Here is a 15,128-nt window from a genome sequence, read left to right as displayed (position 1 = left end):
GATTTCTATTCTTACAAACTGAAAATAATGTGCTGACATTCAGAGAGGAGTACAGAGTCACCCAGATGAATTCAGACCATGGGATTTTCTTTCCTGAAAGCTGCTATCCCTTCTCTGGCTGACTTTATGACATGGGTCCTGGAGCAGCAGGGTTTGTAAGGAAAGGTCAGGGAGGACAGGCCTGCCTAGTCAGGAGCGGGGGCCGGGGCCGGGGGCCGGGGGCCGGGGGCCGGGGGGGGGGGGGCGGGAGGGGAGGGGCAGCGGAAAGGAGGGCAAGGCAGAGGCCGGGATTTGCAGGGCGCCTGGCAAAGTGAGAGCGCGAGGCCTCCTAAGCCTTGGGAATTTCCGAAGGCCAACGGGATTACACTGGTGTTAAGAAAAACAGTGGGAAAAAAGACAGAGATATTTTAACTTGAGATAATGATATCTTATAAAGAGGAAGGGATTAAGTGCGGAATAAAGGTGTCAGACAAAATCTAGGGAAAGTTGGGGGAATGTGGGGAGGTGGCCGCGCAAAGGTGCCCGGTCACGCTGGAAGCAGACCGCAGCGTGAGTGTGCTCGGGACAGGCCAAGGGATGCGGCACTTCTTACTTTGGTTCAAGGAGACCTGCTTGTTCATGCTATCACAGATATTTCCATGAGAAGATGGTGGGTTCTGAATTCTCAGCAGATTTTTGGAACCATTGGTGGTTTCATACTAAGTGGACCGACTAATGCTTCAGGGCTGAGCGTAGTGTACAAAGAGGCTTAATTCTGGAAGTTTCGCTGGCAAAAATGATTTCTTCCATCCAACCAAGCCAATGCTACCACCATTCGATCAGAAAGCACAGGGACGCCTGGGTGGCTCAGTTGGTTAAGCAGCTGCCTTCGGCTCAGGTCATGATCCCAGCGTCCTGGGATCGAGTCCCACATCGGGCTCCTTGTTCAGCAGGGAGCCTGCTTCTCCCTCTGCCTCTGCCTGCCATTCTGTCTGCCTGTGCTCACTCTCTCCCCCTCTCTCTCTCTGATAAATTAAAAAAAAAAAAAAAAAAAAAAAAAAAAAAGAAAGCACAGAGACCCAAAGGCTTGGGGAGACACTTCTAAAGAAAAAAGAAAAAGTAGAATATGACAGGGGGAGATAAAGAGAGAAGAAATGGATATCGAATTTAGAAGAAGGAGAAAGGGGCAGTTCAGGTACTGGAGAAGGATCAGCTTTGGTTTTGGCCAATAATGATTACACCACCGCCTTAAATTAACAAAGCTCTCATTTGCAAGGAACCCAGTTCTAAAAATCTAGTAACTCACATAAATTCCCAACACAATAGGCTTTGAGATTCATCTACCCATACACCAAAAGAGAAAGGAAGAAAAAAAGGAAGATTACAAGAAAGAAACCAAAGCAAACAACATCAAGTTATTCAAGCAAAACCTCAAATTGCTTTGGTTAACCTAAATTCTAGTTGAGGTAAGTATTCCTCATTCTTTCAGTGAACAGCCAAAGGCCGGGGTGGGAGAACTGAAAAACTGGACAAGTCATACTGCCCACACGAAACGTGAGCAGTGACATGAAGGTCTGAGCTCACGAGGCTTCTAGTCTAAGCCGGGGCCTCTGTGTGGCCTCACGGACAAATCTCTTTATAAACAACAATAACCATGCCAGGGCGCCTGGGTGGCTCAGTCGGTTGAGCATCTGCCAACTGCTCAGGTCATGATCCCAGAGTCCTGGGATCGAGTCCTGCATCACGCTCCCTGCTCAGTGGGGAGTCTGCTTCTCCCTCTCCCTCTGCCTACAGCCCCCCTGCTTGGTGTGTTCTCTCTCGCTCGCTCTCTGATTAATAGATCTTAAAAAAACATAAATACAACTATTCCTCAGAAGTTTTATCCAAAGACAGAAGAAGCTACTGTTAAAACTTAATTTTATAAATGTTTTTCCTTATTTTTCCCCTACTTTCAACATTTCTTGCCCATATCATCCTGACTAGAGAAATCTTAATTTTAGCTCACTATGACTATGTCTTAGATTCCTATCATGAAAACCAGGCATGACTTTTACAAAGAACTGTCATTTTTCTAAGGGAAATTTCACTTTTATCTGGCTATGATGAGAAACAGATAACCAGTGAAGGTAAATAAAATCCAGCCATTAAAACAGCTGTTGTCAGGGCACCTGGGTGGCTCAGTGGGTTAAGCAGCTGCCTTCGCTTTGGGTCATGATCTCAGGTCCCTGGGATCGAGTCCCGCATCGGGCTCTCTGCTCAGCAGGGAGCCTGCTTCCCTCTCTCTTTCTCTCTCTGCTTGCCTCTCCATCTACTTGTGATCTGTCAAATAAATAAATAAAACCTTAAAAAAAAAAAAAGCTGCTGTCATGAAAGCCATCATAAACCTTACGTCATTAAAACACAAAATGTTGAGAAACAGAACTCCTTAGCATGTATTATCAGCATCATGTGCTTGGTATTTAATACCTTAGTACATCAGAATTGGATATGGATCAAACACCTCAACAATTTCTCAAACTAACCTGCTATTGCAAAAAGATGGTGGGCCATCTTATATTTGGTAAATAATGTCCACATTCTGGGTGCTTCAGAAACGCTAGAGAGAGTCAAGAACTAGGGGCCTGTGGACTATAGCTATATTCTTGGTACACCAGCCACCTTACCTCCTACTGCAGAACCCTTCCTACAAAAGGGTATGTCCTGATGAAAGTAGAAGGTGGTAGGATTCCTCTCTAATCATCTTCTCCCTAACCAAATTACCCATACAGATCAGCTGTCTGCTGTGACGTCATCACTACCCAGAGACAAGCAGAGCAAGAGTCCTGGGGGCTGCACTTAAGCATTCCTGCCTGAATCTTCTTTCCGGAGGTAGCGAGGGCAGACAGGGCAGCACCCCCATGGTGCTTGCAGCTGATGGTCAGCCTGGCCAGTGGAGAAATCACACCGACTGGCTGGTCAGTCAGCTTGTTACCATGTTTCACTGCCCTCTACACTTCCCCCTCATCTAAACAACTTGAAACTACCAATATAAGGCTGTACTGTAAACAGGTGACACACAAATGGTTGTTTGGCCAGAAAACAAAACAAACACCATCCCAAATGGATCTCCTAGAGGTAGAATCAGAAAAATCAAAAATCAAAACAAAAATCAAAATTCCCAGCAAAGGGATTAAAAATAAGGTAGAAGACTAGAATTTCCTGAAACACAAGCACTTGACATTGATTCAGTCAGGCTCAAAACCTCAAACTGAGGACACAAAATTTAATAAATATTGTTTTTTTGGCATCCACGTTTTCAAAACATTGCAGCCTAACTGATGAATAATCTATGGAAAAATAGGCATCAACTGTCAAGGATATCTCACAAGTCAACCTTACAAACACATTCACTGAGACTTGTTATTTCTTTAAGGATTCTCAAACTACTTTAAAATGACAGCTAGTCTACAAACATCTTTGTCTGTTACTTTATAAAAAGCACTTTTAGCCAAATCTATTTTAATAACGCTTGCTAAAAATTTGATATTTGAACATTAAAAAAAAAATCAAGTTAGAATGCAGAAAGCAAAAATAAGATGTAGTATATATGAAACATCAAACCAGTTTTGAAGTCAAAACATAAATCACACTTATGGACATGACAGAAATATTTGTACAGAAGTAGGCCATTGGGTGCATTTCCCATTGATGTAAAGAATAAGGCTACTTACCAACCATCGCACTAACTTCCCCGGCCATTAGTGTTTCTACTGTCCCGTTGTATAGGTTCACATCAATGATACCTTTTCGAATGGTCTCTCCCACTTTGGCTCCCAGTAACACTGAGCCAGTGGTTTCAAATATTGAAGCCAAAATGCATGCTTGTCTCAAGGTCACCACGCCAGAGCCCACAGCAGTACCAAATGAATTGGCAACATCGTTTGCGCCAACAGAAAACGCCAAGATAAAAGCTATGATAAAACCCAAAATGACCATCCACAAATACTCATCCATGGCCATTTTGGAAAGTGGGCTCCAGGTACTTTTCTTTTGCAGAAATATTTTAAATAAACAAAGCTTGAGGTTATACACGTCGTAAGGCCGAGAGTTCTTGTAAACAGTGAGTTTGCTCTGGAAAGTGCTGGACAATGTTAGAGCCTGAACAAACTGCTAACTGCTGGTTTTCAAACTACTGTCAGTACAGTTCATTTGGTTGTGTTCAGTCAGCGGTAAAACACATTCCATATTTTTCCTCCCAATCTGGGAAAGCTGTGATATCTCCTCCTATAACAGAAAAGAAAACAAAAGAAATCAATTACCCTAAGAAACCTGTAACAGTTCGTTCCATCAGAAATAAGTGTTTTAAGCCTACTAATGGGCTCTATCTTTGGCATTTGACAGATCTAAGCATAAAGCAACTCAAGGAAGATTATAATTAGGTTAAAATCTCCCCCCACTCCCCCATGAAAAAATGTTGGTTTCTAGAATGTCAGAGGGTGAGGTATGCTTGAGAATTACAGGTTGACAGTAAGCCTTAACAGGATATGACTTTTTGCAATCTGAAAAACATATTTGGTCATTATTTTCAGAAAGAAAAAATTGCTTCAAATGGGTAAAAGATAAAGAAATGGGAAACTCAGTTATAGAGTTTTTCAGATACATGGAATATGCCTGATTCTTGGACCGGTGATGACCAAATATTAGCCACAGGGTGTGGCTAATGACCTGCCTGAACATTTACAGACAAGAATGAGCGCTCTACGAGCACACCGTGCATGTGTCTGAAAGAAGGCTTACAGGTTCTAGTATACATTTGTCAGAGTCTGACAAAGGTGGAAACCGAAGGCCCTCAGGAGGAAGAGAGAAAACTGCAGAATGAAATGATCCTACTGAAATACGATTCAGATCATCTTACTATTCCCCAACTACCCATCCCTCACTCAGAGGAAAGGCCAGAGGCCTCACCCCACAGCTTGGAAGGCCCTCCATGGTCTCCTGAAGGCCCCACCCCAGCCCACTGTCCTCAGCTCCGATTGCCCCTTCCTTCACAAGCTCCTTCTTATTCCTTGAAATCACCAAACGCTCTCACCTCTGGGCCTTTGCACCTGCTGATCCCTATGCCAGAAAAACTCTCCCTGACAGCTGTGTAGCTACACATGCTATTTAGGCCTCTGCTCAAATGTCACCATCAGAGAGGCCTTCCCTGACCTCATGAAAGAGCAGCCCCTCCCCCCCATGCCATTATCCACCCTTTTCACCCAACTTTTTGGCTGTTTTACTTATCACTGCATTCATTTATTCATTCATTCTTGTCTGTCTCCTTTCAGGAGGGTGTGGGTACTTTACTTGGTTTCACCGCTGTATCTCCAGGACATTGAATAGTGCCTGGCATGCAGGAAGCCCTAACCAATTTTTTGAATATATGAAAAAAGGGACTATTAATATTAAACATGGAGAAAAGTCCTCTAAGATAAAAAGGCAATGTCACAAAATTAGTATATCCAAGAAGTAAAAATGTCACTAAAAGCTTTGGAACTGTGGTATTCTGTTATTATACAGCTGAAGTACAAAATCTGTGTTTTTTTTAATGAATTTTTTGACTTCGGTGCACAGAATGGTGCTTTTTACCACAGTGTGGCTCTTCAGAGATGCTTATTGACCCTAACCAGATAAATTAGGTTCACATGTCATGTCACAGACAGTATAATGATCAATCAACATTAAGATTATTTAGGGGAAAAACAGGACACTAAATTTTATGTATATTGTGATCATGGTAGTATTAAAATCCATATAAAAAGACAGGCAGGTTAATATACTAAAAATCAGAACAGTGGCTAACTTTGAGTGGCAGGTAGTGTTACAGACAATTTTTTCCTTTCCATCCAAAACGAAACTGAGTAACATGCTTTTCAAATTAAAATAGTACATAATAAATATTTGGTCGTAGTGCCATTTATGTATGCAATGCTATAGGCATATAATGAAATAGAAAATATACACTGATAGATTCTGTCACTTCCTAAGATTTGAAGCCTATGCACTTCTAGAGATTTAGAGCCCACATGAGACAAATGAAAAGACCATTCTAACGGCAAGGAACAATATCCTACTAAAAGAGTATTTTATTAATACCATGGACACATCAAATCTAGAAGTGAAAATACAAAATAGGAAATATTTTGGACCAATACGATCGAATCTTAAAATAGAAATCTTGATGAAATCTTGTTTGTCAGGTTAGCTTGCCAACAGGGCGAACAAGCACAACATTCAACAAGTATTTATTGAGAACCTCCCTTGTGCCAGTCACTAGGAACACGACGATGAGTGAAAATGGATGTGGGGCTCACCGACCCATGACGGGGGCAGACGCTAGCACGTAAACACACAAATGTACGACCCTTGGCTGTGGTGAGTGCCAAGGAGGCAGGAGGCCCGCGGCCCACGGTGTTGTGAGAGCGCAGTTCTGGCCAGGACCAGACCTGTGAGAGCAGGGAAGGCAATCTAGGAAGGGGCAGCGAACTCTGGGCAGGGGGAGGCATTCCAGGCACAGCCAGGGGTGGGGGGAAGGGGCAATGCGGGGGAGGACAGGCAGGCCGGTGCGAGGCAGCGTCCAGCAAGCTGAAGATGGTGGCCACCACGCGGTCAGTAGGGTGTCACTGCAGGGTTGTAATCAGAGGGAGGCCCACAGGATCAGACTTTCGAGAAGGTCACCGTGGCCACCATGTGCAGAACGGGCTGGACAGAAGAGGAAACGTGCTGAGACTGATTCAGGGCTACTGCGTGGTGCAGGCAGCCCCCACAGAGGCCCCCCGGCCCGGCGTGGCCGTGCCACCGACCGAAGAGAAAGGACGTTTATTAAGGAGGTTTCTGGGGCTCAAGCGGTGGTGGCACATGCGTGGGGACTAAGAGAGACAGATGGTTGTTGGCTGGCAGGACTGGGCTAAGAAACAGACAAGGGGAGTTTTTATGTTTTCTCCTTGGTATTGTTTCTAGTTTTGTTTTCACACGTTAGGGCGAGGTTCACCCACAGGTTCACTCTGGGACAGGCTGCACACAGAGGTCAAATCCAAGAGCACCAGGCAGATATGTCCTCAGCCTGGCGTGGCTTGGAGAGGCTTTTAATTGTCTTTATGATACCTTAGGCACCATTTCAGACCAGGACCCCTCTCCTACTCAGATAATCTTAGGTAATTAATTTCTATAACTGTGTCCGTGAAATGTAGGTTTTGTCCTTCAGATTATGTCCAATAAGCATCTGCTTGAGGAGAAAGGCTTTTTCGAGACCAAATGACTTCTATTTTTTATTCTATTTATAAGACCGGTATTTTTATGGCAAGGCCCAACACCCCGGTTTTCTCTCTCCTCCATTCGTTTTTATCAAATGGGAACAAAATAAAACAAAGCACTTCAACAACCGCACAGTCTATTGCTGAAACAGAGCTTGGCACCCCCCCCCCCCCCCACAGCGGGGGCAGGGAGCACTGAGCACAAGGCTGAGAAGGGAATCTGTCAGGGGTACAGAAGCCCAAATCCAGAGTGGCTGAGGTCTGGCCGATGTGTCACCAGACAGTGCTGGCTGTTTGAAAACAGGATGGACGTGCGCAATCAAGTTCGTGGGGAAAAGGCTGGCTTATTCAACGAGTGATGTTAGGCTAACTTGCTCATAACTACCTGGAAGGAAGAAATAAGTTAGATCCCTACCTCCAGCCAAAATGAACTGACGATTTAAATGTAAAAACTGAAACCTGAAGAAAAGAAGAAAACACAGAGGTAAATAGTTACTTAATATTGGGATGGGGGAGCCTAGACCTGATACTAAAGAATCGATTCATCTGAGTTCACAGAAATCATGTCGTTGGGAGACAGAGAGGCCTGACGTGTGGAGGTGTCGCAGGGAAATGCCTCCTCTCCTGCTCAGCAATGATTCTCAGCGAGGACACAATGGCATTTAGATCTTCTAGCTAACGCTTTGGTTCTTTTCTCTCTTCTACAAGGGCTTCTCCGAATAGGGTCAGGACAAGCCTCCTAAATCTTTTGCTTTCCCCCCAGTATGAAAGCCCCTGTATGGCTTCGATTCACAGAACTGAATGTGTCAAGATACTCTTTAGTTTTCAAATGCCACTGACCTCTCACATTAGAGGAACAGAGACCTTAGAATGTTCGGAATCACTGGAAGAGGTATTAAGGGGTTTTCTAAGTTCTACCTCCCAAACTTGTAAAGTTAATAAGATCCTCACTCTCTTCTCTCAGGGCCCTCGATGTTTCTGAGCAAGCTCCTCAACTCTGAGGCCTGCCCACCATCACTTCTGTCCCTTGATCTCTGAACCAGCCATGCCTCTGTCACCAGGCCCAGTGAGAGCACTGGCAGGACTCCCAAAGCCAAGGATTTATAGATTCTCTTTCTAGAATTTTCCTCCGTGAGCATCTGCTTCAGCTCTACCTCATACCCTCTTATCTACACTAGAAATCTGAATGTTGAAGAAAAAGTGAAAACAAATATTTTCAGACTAATTCTAGATGAATCTGTACATAGTTTAAAAACAGGGATGTGGCTGAGCTATGGCACTTAATAGACATTAATTAAAAAAAAAAAAAAAAAAAAAAAAAAAAGCTTGGTTGGGAGGCTTCCAGTTCTGAAACGTTGCTAAAAGTAACATCCAAGATGACCCGTGGCCTTCTCAAGCAAACGTGCCAGAGGATGCCTGTTGCAAACCTCCATCCGCCCTCCTCTCTCTCTCAGCCTTGGAGTCCCATCAGCCCCTCAGCTGGCACAACCCATCCCAGACAATCAGGTCTGGAGTGGACTGTGGCTTAATTAGGACTCCTTCCCAGGGACCTTGTGGTTTTAAAGGCCTAGCCCACAGACAGCCTCCCTTCCTTCTGTTTGCTTCTGGCCTATGCCAAGCTTGTCCCTGAGATTTCATGGACTGTACCCAGGCCAAGATCCTCCAACAACAGGTGAGGGGAAGGAGCCAGGTCCTCCAAGCAGAGGACCCCGGGGCTCTGAAGTAATTTTCCAACACCTCACTTAAACCCAAAGTTGGAGCACCAGGGTGGCTCAGTGGGTTAAACCTCTGCCTTTGGCTCAGGTCATGCTCTCAGGGTCCTGGGATCGAGCCCTGCATCAGGCTCTCTGCTCAGCAGGAAGCCTGCTTCGCCCTCCCTCTCTGCCTGCTGCTCTGCGTACTTGTGATCTCTCTGTCAAATAAATAAGTAAAATCTTTAAAAAAGCAAAACAAAACCAAAAGTGACTCACACCTACCCTCTAGAAATGTAAAACCTATTTTCCTAAAAGTTAGGGTTGAATCTTGCCTTCTGACACTTTGGTAGAAATCTGAAGACAGATAGTCTCTTCAATGGTGTGGTGTAAATCTAACAACTCTGCTACCTGTGAGTAAACCTGGCTACTCAGCCATCAAAACTATTAGCTTTTCCCAATAAATGGAAAGGTAAAAATGGAAGATTCATTTTTGAAATCTGACTTACAGAATAGTATAGCAGAAGCATTTTTTTCTTTTCAACACTGGAGGTAGATATTGTCATAAGGAGTTTCTATCAACACCATCATTCTTGAATAGCTCATAAAAACATCTCCTTTACACTCTTAAATTTTAAAAATTAATTATAAAATAGTATACTTATGACAAAACATACTGAGTTTCATATTTTCACAATAATGATTAAAAAAATGGAAACAGGACAAGAATGGCTCTGAAACTTGCTTTAACTACCTTTAAATGGCATATTTTACGAACATGCAAGGCAGTCTATGGGAGCACAGGAGCCTGGAGAAAGGCAGATGATATCGTGACTGAAGCAGAAGCAAGAAAGCAAGAGAGAGAGGGAAGGGGAAAGAAAGAGGGAGGGAGAAGGGGGGAAATTGTCCAAAGGGAAGGCAAGACAACCAAGCCCAATGTTAGACCCAGCTTGGAACACAAGGACACAGAAGCAAGACGAAGCAAGTTTACTCAACGGGGACAAAGAGCATGAGTGTAAAGCCTGATAATCTTCATTAAAGACGTTCAAAGTGAACAAGCTGCAGATTAAAACCCAAAGTAAACTGGCAATAAACGGCAAGGACAGTTTACGAACACTGTGGCCGTCCCCAGCACTTCATGCTCCTCACCTTCCCCTTCTCCTTTTCTCTCTGCTGTTAAAAAAGGAACATTTGTTTCTCCTGCATGAAGAAAGGGAAAGAGCTCAGGAGCTGCCATCTGAGGTTCTGGGTCCATTCCAGTTCAGCTAGCTACTAGCTACACACCTGGGGGCAAAGTCATTTAAATGACTCATCTGGAAAATGGGAATAATGACACAAGACATGGTGGCCATGTAAAGGCCCCAGCTCAATGCCAGGGATCAATACATGGTGACTATTACTATTATTAGCAGATAAAGCCCTGGGGTCACGGTCAGGAAACCCAGGCCTACTCCTGGCTTTGTTACTAACTAGCAGTGTGACCTTGGGAAAGACACATCCACTTTCTGAATTCCATTTCATCATCTGTAAAATGGGGGATAGTAATAACACATGTACTTGGTAGAATGATTGTTAGGATCAAACCTAACAAATGCTTAAGTGTTTTGTAGTTGTGGTTAGCCTCAAGCCACCTGAAGTTATCAGTATCACTGTAGACACAGGAAGAACAACTTGAAGCTCCAAAAACCTTCTAGAAGGATCTTTCTCACTCTTACACCCCCCACCTCTAGCAGTCATGCAGATATACCCACCGCACCTCCCTCTAGTCCTATTCCTCCTCGATGTACAAATTCTGGCCTTGTCTTTGATTAAAGACTGACATACATTGGAAGGCACGGGAACAGTTTTGAGGGTTGGATGGAGCTGAAGAAGTAGATGAAGATACTTCCAAAAGGTGCTAAGAAAAAAATACCATGCAAAATGGTAAAGCCACTTTGGACAACAGGATGGCAGTTTCTTATAAAGCATATGCTCATCACGTAAGTCAGCAGTCCCATTCTGAGGTATGGTCACCCAAGAGAAATGAAAACACGTATCTACACAGGGAACTTTTTATTCTATATCTTGAGTATGGTGGTAGCTACACTACTGGACACATGTATCAAAATTCATGAAACTGTACACTTGCAACTAGTGAATTTTATTATATATAAATTATACCTCAATAAAACAGACTATAAAAACACTGGCATATATAACTACGTGACGCGATGGATGTATTCTTTAAACAGATGGGAGGAAACCTTTCACAATGTATATGTGTACAGAATCATCACGGTGTACACTTCAAATATCTTACAGTTTTATTTGCCAATTAATTCTTTTTTTTTTTAAAAGATTTTATTTATTTATTTGACAGAGAGAGATCACAAGTAGGCAGAGAGGCAGGCAGAGAGAGAGAGAGGAGGAAGCAGACTCCCTGCTGAGCAGAGAGCCCGATGCGGGACTCGATCTCAGGACCCTGAGATCATGACCTGAGCCGAAGGCAGCGGCTTAACCCACTGAGCCACCCAGGCACCCTTGCCAATTAATTCTTTACCTCAGTATTCTACCTCAGTAAAGCTGAGGTTAAAAAGCCAATATGATACTGGTCATAAAAATATATAAAATATTCATTCTTGATATGTTTCCCTTCCTATATTGCTGGCTTTGCCTTCCCCCACCCCCAGCTGCCATAGGTTAAATAGTTAAAAGGAAAAGAAGAGAAAAGAAATGGGAAGGAAGAGAGAGAGAAAGAAAAGTTAACTCTCTTATTGAATGGAAGAAGGAACATTCTACTCAAACATAGTAAAAGCAGCCCATTTGACCAATCGAGCAAGGGCTCAGGGACAAGGTGTCACACCTTGTTTAAAACAATGGCATCAAGAAGCAAAGAGCAAATACAGATCAGTGAGAGGAAGTGCAAATTCAAAGTTCCACAGAAAGGGACTCAGGCCAGAGATGAAAGGCGAAGGCCTGCTGTGGGGACAGATTAGACCTCTCTTCCAACCAGGCACATATTATTTCCACAGGGAAAGAAAAGCAGGGCATTCTTGTGGAGCCAACTCTCCAACCTTGCTTCTTCAGGATCTAAAAGGTGGAATCCCATTCATTAGCATTCAGGTTTACAGCAAATATAAATACTTCAGCTGAAAATCACCCCTATGGAGGCCCACAGATGAAAAACAGTTTAAATCTGGATTTGCGGACACTTCATATACCAAAGGCTTCAAGGAGGTCAATTAAAATAAGTTAGAGCATAAGCAAACTATAAATAAACATGTCACCTTGCTGGGCTACTCCAATACCGACTCTACAATGGGTTCGGAAATGTTCTCTCTCATAAGTACAGCTGGAAATGATTTAAACAGTTCTAAGCAGGAGCATTTATTTTTCGTATGGGAATTGGTACCAGGCTGGGTTAGATGCGTGGCAGTCCCAGTACGAACAAGAAGTACGCAGAGAGAGTATGGGTGGCTTTATGACATGAACCTCACAAGTCCAATAAAATAAGCAAATAATCTGAAATGTGAACAAATACTGATGTACAAAGATGTCATTTATTACAATCATGAAAAAAAGGAAACCATTTAACTATCCCCCAGATAGGAGGAAAAGCTAAGGAAGCACTGATGACTTCTAAAGAGGAAATATTATATAGTAACTAAAATGATGTAACTTGAGGGGTGCCTGGGTGGCTCAGTCAGTTAAGCCTCTGCCTTTGGCTCAGGTCATGATCCCAGGGTCCTGGGATCAAGCCCCACATCTGGCTCCCTGCTCAGTGGGAGTCTGCTTCTTCCTCTACCCCTCCCCCTGCTCATGCTATCTCTCTCACACTCTCACGCTCTCCTCCTCTCTCAAATAAAAAATAAAATAAAATAAAATGATGTAACTTGAAGAATTTTTCAAGTTACATAATTGGCATTGGAACATTCTCTGCAAAGGGAAAAATCAGCATACAAATGGTATGTGCCAAATGATCTCAACTATGCTTGAGAATACACCAGCAATGAGATTTTAAAGAAACACACCCAAGGTTCAGAGTGGCTCTCTCTAGCTGTTCTTGACTTTTTTTTTTTTTTTTTAATATTACCCCAAACTTCCTACGATGAGCAATTACTACTTTTAGTGTCAGAAAAACCCTTCAAAACACTACTGAGGAATGCACACTTTTTTTGATAAGTTAGGAATGCACCACCAGCATACGCTCCATTTTTGCAATAAACAAAATGAATTTATCATGAGTCTGTTTTCAGCCCAGGCCTCGCAGACAATTCTCCTTTCAAGTTATGACCTAACAACTCAAGAGGTAAATACACCTTCTATACTTTTTTACTGATCTTATCTTTGTTTTTCACTTTCAAGAACACCCCACAGTTCTGGCATCTGAGCACGGGGTGGAAAGGTCACTGCACGGTTCCGAGCCTTTACCATAGTCCCATCTACAGGATTCTAAAGCACGTCCCCAGACACACCTGGTCCTCCTTTAGAACTCTCCCTTCATCTTTTCTGTGCTTCTCTTGAGGACTGGCCGTCAGAACCAAACTTTACCCAGAAATCAAGAAAAATGTCCTGCCAAGTACACTGCAAGCCTGACTGAAGCGGTATTTGAAGTTAATGCTTACAAGAAACAACCTATGATTAGTCTCTGATTCCTACTTTGGTTCACAGAATTAGAGAATCAGAGAACATTAGAGTTTGAAAAGACTTGAGAAGTAGTCTGGTCCAATTCTGGTCATTCTGAAGATGTGACTGCCGTCACTGAAAGTAGACACAGGAGATGACTATTCCCTAAACGTGATACCCACTGACTGCTCGGGAGGTACGCAAAGGGGCGTGTAAGGGGTGCCCCTGGCTGGCCTTCCTGATGATACTAGCTCCTACTTGGGGAGTTAAGATTCCTTGGGGAGGGAGAGGCAGAGAGAGCAGGGAAAGAGAAAAGGGTGAAAAAGAGGACGGGTTACAAAGAGTGCCACAGAACCGTGATCCTTGGAAATTTTCAAGAGCAGATGATATCTTCCAGTCCCGTCCAGCTCAATTATTCTGTATCAACCAGAGACCACAGGGCTAAGAAGGGGCAGTGCAGCCTGCAAATGTGAACCACAGGATTGTGCTGTGGGGAGAGGGGGTGGAAATTCCTGACCCTTTCTAGAACAATGCAATCAATGGCTTTCATGAGTGTATAGAATATGGCACAAACTCATTTTCTTTATTCTTTTTTTTTTTTTTTAAGATTTTACTCATTTTATTTGACAGACAGAGATCACAAGTAGGCAGAGAGGCAGGCGGAGAGAGAGGGGAGGAAGCAGACTCCCTGCTGAGCAGAGAGCCCGATGCGGGGCTCGATCCCAGGACCCTGGGATCATGACCCAAGCAGAAAGCAGAGGCTTTAACCCACTGAGCCACCCAGGCGCCCCACAAACTCATTTTCTGTGTAAAGTTTCTACTGCAGACCTTGAGGGTTCAGCCCCTCTGGACCCTGATTCTTTTCCAGGCTCATTCCTGCTGTATTCACTCTCCCTCCTGCATTTTTGTCATTCTGACAGTTACATTTGTTTTTGGCTTGTAAAGCGTATGTGTTACTTAGATGTCTTCCAGTAGCCTTTTGCTCTCTGGGAAAGCATTGTATGAATATATTAAGTAAATATGTTTTTAAAAGGATAAAGAAAGAAACAGCAAAAATAATGAAAAGGAGATAAAGTTAAAGGAATCATGACAATTTGGCCTGAGGAAGAGAAAGAGAAGATGGAGAAGGACCTACAGAACCTAAGTGAAAAATAGTTTTTTTTAAAAACGGAAAGACTGCCTCATGTCACAGAAGTGCCATTTCCTAGAAGATGCTCAAACGGAATCTAAATGAGCAATTATTTTCAGAAACTTTGTTGTTTCTATTTATTTTTTATTATTTTATAAAAGATTTTGTTTATTTGATAGAGAGTGCACAGGTAGGTAGAGTGGCAGGAGAGGGAGAGGGAGAAGCAGGCTCCTTGCTGAACAGAGCCAGACACGGGACTCTATCCCAGGACTAGGATCATGACCTGAGCTGAAGGCAGACGCTTAACTGACTGAGCCATCCAGGTGTCCCTGTTTTATATTTTTTTCAGAAGATTTTATTTTTTTAAAGATTTTATTTATTGGGGCACCTGGGTAGCTCAATCATTAAGCATCTGCCTTCAGCTCAGGTCATGATCCCAGGGTTCTGGGACTG

The 15,128-nt window shown here is 43.4% G+C and overlaps 1 protein-coding gene across 5 annotated transcripts in view; it reads right to left on the bottom strand.

Annotated features, from left to right (window-relative positions):
* The window catches only part of SLC20A2 (solute carrier family 20 member 2), a 107,534-nt gene that overhangs the window by 45,377 nt on the left and 47,029 nt on the right, over positions 1–15,128 (bottom strand). For all 5 annotated transcript variants that reach the window (XM_059156302.1, XM_059156306.1, XM_059156305.1 and 2 more), the window contains exon 2: positions 3,690–4,242. In XM_059156302.1, coding sequence (XP_059012285.1) covers positions 3,690–3,978 — 289 coding nt within the window. In that variant the 5' untranslated portion in view covers positions 3,979–4,242. The remainder of the gene's footprint in view (positions 1–3,689; positions 4,243–15,128) is intronic.

Source organism: Mustela lutreola, chromosome 18, assembly GCF_030435805.1.
Source record: "Mustela lutreola isolate mMusLut2 chromosome 18, mMusLut2.pri, whole genome shotgun sequence".
NCBI lineage: Eukaryota > Metazoa > Chordata > Mammalia > Carnivora > Mustelidae > Mustela > Mustela lutreola.
This window is presented reverse-complemented; position numbering and strand designations above follow the sequence as displayed.